Source organism: Oncorhynchus mykiss, chromosome 17 (assembly GCF_057628025.1).
Source record: "Oncorhynchus mykiss isolate SJ-2025 chromosome 17, ASM5762802v1, whole genome shotgun sequence".
Classification (NCBI taxonomy): Eukaryota; Metazoa; Chordata; class Actinopteri; order Salmoniformes; family Salmonidae; genus Oncorhynchus; species Oncorhynchus mykiss.
In genome coordinates this window covers 4,290,001-4,298,440 of record NC_143038.1, presented here as the reverse complement: position 1 = coordinate 4,298,440, position 8,440 = coordinate 4,290,001, and the positions used below count along the sequence as shown (strand labels likewise).

The 8,440-nt window shown below is 45.9% G+C and overlaps 1 protein-coding gene across 1 annotated transcript in view; it reads right to left on the bottom strand.

Moving 5' to 3' along the window:
* Positions 1-260: 260 nt before the first annotated feature.
* LOC110493483 (BCL11 transcription factor A) overlaps positions 261-8,440 on the bottom strand; it is a 62,145-nt gene continuing 53,965 nt past the window's right edge. The window contains exon 3 of the mRNA XM_090204554.1: positions 261-5,648. Within this exon, the coding sequence (XP_090060680.1) occupies positions 3,664-5,648 (1,985 nt within the window). The 3' untranslated portion in view covers positions 261-3,663. The remainder of the gene's footprint in view (positions 5,649-8,440) is intronic.

Genomic DNA, 8,440 nt, shown 5'->3' with positions numbered 1-8,440 from the left:
ACACACTCCCACACAGACACAGACACACACACACAGACACACACACAAACACACTCCCACACAGACACATGCATAACGTTCTATGGGTGGTGATGATATTCCAAGACAATGAGAGGTGTCATAGTTTGTATATTAACTGCAAGTGTGTGTGTGTGCGTGCGTTCGTGTGTATGTGTGTGCGTGTGTGTGCACGTTTGCATGTGTGAATGTCATCCCAAACTAAATACCTTAGGTATTTAGGTAAACAACCAACAATTCCATAAATGTACGTAATACTTTTTATTTTTCATTTTTTCAAGACAAAATGGCTGAGTGTAGAGAATAACGCAGACAACCGTTGTTGAAAAAAAGAGTGGCATCTCCAAACGAACAAGAACTCAACAGAAGAGAGTAGAATTCCCAGAAACTGAGTGGTGTGGTCAATGACATTTGGTCATTAAAAATACATGTTAAAAACATCAGATATTCAACAAGAGAGAGAAAATGTATTGATTCCTGCTGTGTGTGACTCTGTTTTCAACAAAGCTGTGTATAGTCGTAATAAATAGGTAGGTCCACTGTCGGAGGCCAAGTTCAAGTTCAGTTCAGAGTAATCAGCGTTTAGAACAGACAGGGGAAAAAAGTCTGGAAACCCTAAACGTACCAACGTAGCATTGTCATGTACACAAAACATGTAGCCTACTTTACTGTACCAGCTCAAGCAGGCTTTTCTTTTCCCACCCCAATCATTTCTGTTTTCATTAGAAATGTTTTACAAGTGAGATTTACCACTTAAAAAAACCCATGAAGCACCATGTACGGTTTAGCAATGAAAAATAGATTGAAAATAAAACGGCTAAATTGATTTCCAGATTGATGTCCTTTTTTAATCAATTGACTGCATAATGACTGGAATAGTTCTTACTTCATTGATGTGACTGGAATGTGGTCAGGTGGTCGAGAGGAACGGACAGTAGAAAGTTACACTACCAAGAACCCAACAATAGCTTGTGTTACTGCATATAAAATGACAGGAAAGGAGAAAACAGTTAAAAAAAAACGAAAATAAAAGATATATACAACCCCCTGTGTTACCATGTTGTGGCACATTCCGACGGGACTGCTTGGAAAAGCCATTACATGGCTCCTCTTATCCATAGAACGCCACAACGTTTCAATTTTCAAAAACATACTTCATTTTTGTTCAAGCGTACAAATTATTCACACTATAATAGTATTATCCTGCCAAATTAAGAAAATATATACGGTGGCAGCTGGTTGGGCATTTTTTCTTCAACTACTGAAAAGAGTACATTGAAACCTTTTAAAGAGAACAAGCGAACAGTTGAAAATGCAGGCTTCAACATAAATACTACAAGTGCCTACGCTAAGTGAACATTAATTTCAAATACCATTCTAAATACAGGAACAAGTAGACCGTAAATGTGTATTTTAGCATAGGAACATGAGTGTGCATTTTCCTATGTTTTTTTTTAAAGTTCTCTCTATATATTCACATATAATCATAAAATCTCTCGCCGATGAAAATGTTGTTTAACCTGAAGACCTGTGTATATAGCAAAAAAGGCAAAAAGATGAGTCATGTTCATTTCGTATTCATAATATAGTGATACAATCTTGAGCATAACCATCAAGATTTAACGAGAAACCAAAAATATATCATCAAAACAAACTTAAATAAAGTCTCCCCTAAAGATATTGAAGTGTTACATTAAAAAACAGAGTATTTATTCATTTTTATAAAAATTTGTGGTAGGAAAAAAAAGATTGCCCTTTTTGAGCAGCAAGGTTTCTTTCTTTCTTTCTGAAGCAGGAGGGAGTATGGCGGTTCCTGCATTGATACTGTATTACCCAGAGGCCCCAAAAACCGCTAGGCCCCCTGGGAAACAAAATGGCTGGCGACGGTTTCTCGTTTCACTCTTATCTGCATGAAGCAATGACACCACATCAATCGGTCTGCATTAGAGCAAAGATTTCCCTTGAGTGTCCACCTGTAAACTGGGAAAATTGAACAGTGCACATATTTCATCCTGGGAAAAGTCCCAGTTCTTATTATTTTATACTCAACCGACTGTACCTCCGATTAGAGAGACAGATACAGGATCCAAGGCAGAGTGACAAGTGCTTTACCAACAACATTGTGAAAGGGGGGTTGATGTAAGTCTGTAAAATCAAAACAACAGCGGTGAGGTCTAACGTGTCAACTCAAAGAGCACAAACCGATGTGAAAGATTCAAATGATGTAAAAATCGAGCGGGGGATGTGTTTTACTGAATACACTTCTCAAAATTGTTCTTAAATGTAAAAAAATGAATTTCCCATATCAATTAGTTTAAGAGGCAACATTTCAGCTTTTAGGAAATCTGATATAACATGTGGAAAGAAAGAAATAACAGCTTATTAAAAAGCTTATAATGCATTTAGAAATGATGAATTGATCAAAATCTGGTAATTCCTTGCCCCCAACCCCACCCCCTTTTCAAAATCAGCCTGACATGTCAGAACTAAGAAAAACAAGTCTTCAGGTGCCCAGCCGCCACAGCAACACACTGTCATGGCCGACTCACCGAAGATCCCAGCTACAAGGACAACAACATAGTTTTGTGCTACTTACAAAAAACTGTAAAACCTTTCATTTCAAAACAAAACACTCCAACACATTAAGAGCTTAAGTTTACAGAATTATAACAACTCATCATTACATTTAGTACCCCTATGTAAGGTACCAAACAAACACAAATAAAACCCTTTATATAAACACCACATAATCCCCAAAATAGCATGTAGCTAGCATGCCAGTAAACAGAATGAGCATCTGAAGTATATTATACAATGAGTCAGGCAGATAAAATAATTTACCAGAAATATATATTTTTTTGTTTCAACTGGTTCCTTGTGTTTCGCTGAGTCACGGAGGACGATGTCATATTGTACAGGCGCTTGATGCAAGAACCTGTTTCTTTCCCGTTAAACACATGTCCGCTAGCTATCGTTTGTAGCTGAATCTCCGAGCTTATAGCAAAAAGGAGGATTAACTAATGCAGGTAAAATATTCCAAGGCACAATTCTTTTGCTTTTTCAAACGATAACTCTTCATTTCAAATTGACCACCACTATATCTTCTAAAAGAAAATGTTATGTTGCTAAGTGGCTACCGTTTCCTAGGCAAACCCAATTGAGATTTTTAACCCAGTAATGGACAGAAAATATTTTTAAAAGACCAGTCAAAATTTGACCCTGCCTTTTTGTAGTTCAGGGTTAGACCATTCACACTGCCCACCATGTTTCCAACACCAAACTGTACAAGATATGTAAAACAGTACGTATATGCAGCATGGGGGTTTTCTTCCTCTTAGCTTTTTCTTTTTTTAAATCAAAAGTACCAACCAACAGCAACACAATTACAACCAGCCAACCAATGAAGGACAATTTTCTCTAAGTAGCCAAAACACACTGAGCATGCCGTCCAGATACAAAAGTACAAAACATGTAAATTATTGCACAATAGAAAGGCTCAAAAGTTTTTGTGTCCGATGCAATAGTATTGCCCCAAATATGGATCAGCTTTTTCAAAGGTACAGGGTTTTTGACTGGTGTCGAACCCCTGTCAGTCTCCCCAGCTTTTGCCATGATTCAGCGAATCAGGGAGCTGCCCTGCCTCCCCTACTCAGTCTTAATTTCCAGGGTGGATGGCATGGGATGATCGCTGTGCCACTTCTTCATGTGTTTCTCTAGAGTGCTGTACACACTGAAAGGCATGTGGCAGATTTCACATTTATAAACGTCCTTGCCCATCTGGCCGTGGGTCTTCATGTGGCGAGTGAGCTTGCTGCTCTGGGCGCAGGCGTAGCTGCACAGGTCACACTTGTAGGGCCTCTCTCCCGTGTGGCTGCGCCGGTGCACTGTCAGGTTGCTGCAGTTCTTGAAGATCTTGCCGCAGTACTCGCATGTGTCGCTCCGCCGGCTGCCATCCTTGGAGCTGGGGCGCCCGCCACTCCCTGACAGGTGGGGGGTACTGGCCCCACTCCCCGTCCCGCTGTGGCCCGAGGCCCCGCAGCCGCCATCCAGCTCCTCGGGAGGCGTGGAGTAGCGCAGGCTGCCGTTCTCAGAGGAGTGCTCGGAGGATGTGGCGAAGGGCGATTGTCTGGTGGAGTACTCTCCAAAGCTGAGTAAGGGGTCCTTGAGTTGTCGGGAGGCGGCATAGCCGGCCAGCCACTGGGAGTAGACGTTATCTGTGTTGGGGATGGTGGGCGTGGGAGGATCCAGTTCTTTCTCCACCTTGATACGTTTGGTCATGGTGCTGAGGGACCCGGGGCTCCCCATCAGGAGCTTCCTGGTCAGGGTCTCATTAGAGAGAGGACCCAGGCCATTGGCCGTTGGGGTGGTGCCACAGACCTCGTCGGCCCGGTCCGACTCCAGTGCCAAGTCCTCTTCACAGGCGTCCCGGGGAGTGCTCCGTCTGTGGGGATGGGAGTGGGGGTGGAGGGCCTGGCTGTTCTGGTGGTGCCGGGCCCCTTCCAACAGCAGGCTGAAATGATAATCATTCTTCTCACCTTCCTCAGTCTCCATCTCCTCCTCTGCCTCCTCTCCTTCTTCCTCTTCCTCCTCTTCTTCCTCATCTCCCTCTTCCTCTTCATCTCCCTCCTCCTCCTCTTCTTCCTCTTCCTCCTCCTCACCATTCTCAAGCAGCCCGTTGTTCTCGCTCTTGAACTTGGCCACCACGGACTTGAGGGCGCTGGTAGCGCTGCCCACCAGGGCGCTGGTGCCTGGGTCGGGTGAGCTGGCGGGGGACAGGCCGTCATCCGACTTGGCGTTGAGGGAGTTCTTCTGAGAGTGCGTCTTCATGTGGCGCTTCAGCTTGCTGGCCTGGGTGCAGGCGTGGTTGCACAGGTGGCATTTGTAGGGCTTCTCTCCTGTGTGGCTGCGCCGGTGCACGATCAGGTTGCTCTGGAACTTAAAGGTCTTCCCGCAGAACTCGCACGACTTGGCCTTGAGCGGCGTGGTAGGCTGGGCCGGGTTGGGGGTGGAGCGGAAGCCGGACGAGGGCGACTGGGAGGTGGAGAGGGGAGGCGTGGCTGAGAAGGGGGGCTTAGAGCCCGGCTGGAAGGGCTGCAGCAGCCGTTGCATAGGGCTGGGGTTGTTGGGCGACAGGGGTGGAGAGGCCCCCGTGGGGTTACCCGCCAGCTCCCGCAGTCTCCTTGAGAAGTCCATGGCGGGCGGTGGGTCCAGGACCACTGAGTTGAGCCGCATCACCCTGTCGAAGGCGCTCGGGTGATGGGTGGCCAGCGCCAGGTTCTCCGGGCTCAGGTGGTGCCGTGGAGGCGGACTAAACAGAGGAGGCGTCCGGGGGTAGCGTCCCTCGTGGGGGACAGAGGCGGACCCTTCCCGGCCAGACCCGGACCCAGGCAATCTCAGCAGACTGAAGGGGCTCCCATCGGCCAGGTGGACACCGTGGAGGGGGGGCTGGGAGGCGCAGTCACCCCCCATCCCGGGCGGGGCGGCTACCCTGGGAGTGAGGGGGCTGCCTGGCTCGCTCTCCAGATAGATGTGGAAGCCGTGGGTGTTCTGGGCATGCTGGAGCAGGAACCAGGCACTGCTGAACGGATGCTTGCAGGTCGTACACGTGTAACTACTGGGCTCATCCTTATCTGTGAATAGGAGAGAGAAAGAAGAAGGGTTACTTGACTGAAAGAGAATGAGGACCTCTAGGATTGCTAGACCGTGATTCTTCATATTTCAGTTCGACAACAAAGAATAAATAAAGCTTCAGCTTCAGTTTTTACCAGCTTAATTAATACACTGAGATTTAAACATGCATTCAATTACACAGCCCATCTAAAACAACACCAGCAACGAGATCTCAATCAGTGTATACAATTTACACAGACAAGGAGGTAATTAGGAATATTTTAAACAATAATTGAATTTCAATGGCCCTTGCATGATGACCTGAGATTTGCCTGACAATGCGTTTGTAATCTCGTTAAATACACTCAACCATCCTCCATAGATGTGTTTAGAGAATTAGAGGGGCTAAAGTAGAACATGTATCTAATGCTGACACATTTACATTCGACATTTTAGTCATTTAGCAGATACTGCAGTCAGAGCTAGTAACGGGTGAAAAAAGTGAATAAAATACATATTATGTATTATAAAATATATTTTGATTTGTTTAACACTGTTCTTTGGTTACTACACGATTCCATATGTGTTATTTCATAGTTTTGTTGTCTTCACTATTATTCTACAATGTAGAAAATAGTAAAAATAAAGGAAAACCCTTGAATGAGTCGGTGTGTCCAAACTTTTGACTGGTACTGTAATATATATATTAGCACTGAATACAAAAAACAAGGTCGAGTGTTAAAATGTTTTATCGTTTCTAAATGAAAACACACAAAAAAAGGAGAGAGCCAGAGAATGATTTGAGGGTGGTGCTATGAAAATGCATTTCATGTATTATTATTCTATTTGGGATAGTTTCATGGTTTACAGCTTGATTTGAAATCCTCTCAGGTGAATAGAAAAGAAGAATAGAGAAAAGAGAAGTGAGATATGCAAAGTATATGCAAAGTAGCACATTCTCTACACCACTCCTCAAATGTGCCTCTTCTCCTTCATCTCTGCTTTCGTTTCTTCTCTCCTTTTGTTTCTTATCCCTTTTTTCTGTTTTGTTTGATCTGTCAGGCAGGCAGGCAGACACTTAACCAAAAACATGAATGTGCTGCCAGCTATAAAGATTAGCCGTTGCTAAGATGGCGGACGGAGCAGAAGCCCAGCCTTGCTGTACCCCACTGTGGCTGTCGAGGCTAGGGGTGAGGAGGACACTGTGCAGGCTGGGCTCCCGCTGCTAGAGCAGCCTGAAGGAGGAGAAGAAGAATGCGGTGAAAAACAGATTCTCACGTGTCGGCCTCCCTGCCACCCTGGCCCTCTCATGACAACTTAAAGAGTCACTCTTTGATATGTACGGCCCTTGTCAATGATATAGCTATACCCATTGATCCATTCATCCCTCAGCTTTATAGCAAACTGAGTGGGGCTGCCGTTTTGTTGTTTTTCGAATCAAGGGGTGGGCCTTTAAAGGCCAGCAAGCAACAGGGAAATGTGCACCCAATCAAAGGCAGCTCCACAGAACCTTTTTTTTCACTGAAAAGAGATCTGGGGGGCTGGCAAATTATGGATCATTACAATCTGCAAAAATTACAGTTAATTGCTGCCACCTGCAAGGGGCTCTGACCTCCTATGGATTTTTTCCGTCATAAAAAGGCAATTTGCCCACGTTCTCCCTTTCCACATATACTCACATATAAAAATGCACTGAGTTTTTTTGGGGGTCATTATATTGGCTGAAGTAGTGACGGTACAGCAGCCTCTCCTTCACTGCAGCCGACGTGAGTAAAACATTTAAACGTGTTAACCCTCGCAAGGCTGCAGGCCCAGACGGCATCCCCAGCCGCGTCCCCAGAACATGCGCAGACCAGCTGGCTGGTGTGTTTACGGACATATTCAATCAATCCTTATCCCAGTCTGCTGTTCCCACATGCTTCAAGAGGGCCACCATTGTTCCTGTTCCCAAGAAAGCTAAGGTAACTGAGCTAAACGACTACCGCCCCGTAGCACTCACTTCCGTCATCATGAAGTGCTTTGAGAGACTAGTCAAGGACCATATCACCCCCTCCCCTACCTGGCACCCTAGACCCACTCCAATTTGCTTACGGCCCCAATGGGTCCACAGACAACGCAATCGCAACTACACTGCCCTAACCCATGTGGACAAGAGGAATACCTATGTGAGAATGCTGGTCATCGACTACAGCTCAGCATTTAACACCATATTACCCTCCAAACTCGTCATCAAGCTCGAGACCCTGGGTCTCGACCCCGCCCTGTGCAACTGGGTCCTGGACTTCCTGACGGGCCGCCCCCCAGGTGGTGAGGATAGGTTAAAACATCTCCACCCCGCTGATCCTCAACACTGGGACCCCACAAGGGTGCGTTCTGAGCCCTCTCCTGTACTCCCTGTTCACCCATGACTGCGTGGACATGCATGCCTCCAACACCATCATCAAGTTTGCAGACGACACTACGGTGGTAGGCTTGATTACCAACAACGACGAGACAGCCTACAGGGAGGAGGTGAGGGCCCTTGGAGTGTGGTGTCAGGAAAATAACCTCACACTCAACATCAACAAAACAAAGGAGATGATCGTGGACTTCAGGAAACAGCAGAGGGATTAGCCCCCTATCCACATCGACGGACAGTGGAGATGGTGGAAAGTATGAAGTTCCTCGGAGTACACATCACGGACAAACTGAAATGCTCCACCCACACAGACAGTGTGGTGAATAAGGGGCAGCAGCGCCTCTTCAACCTCAGTACGCTGAAGAAATCCGTCTTGTCACCAAAAGCACTCACAAACTTTTCCAGATGCACAAT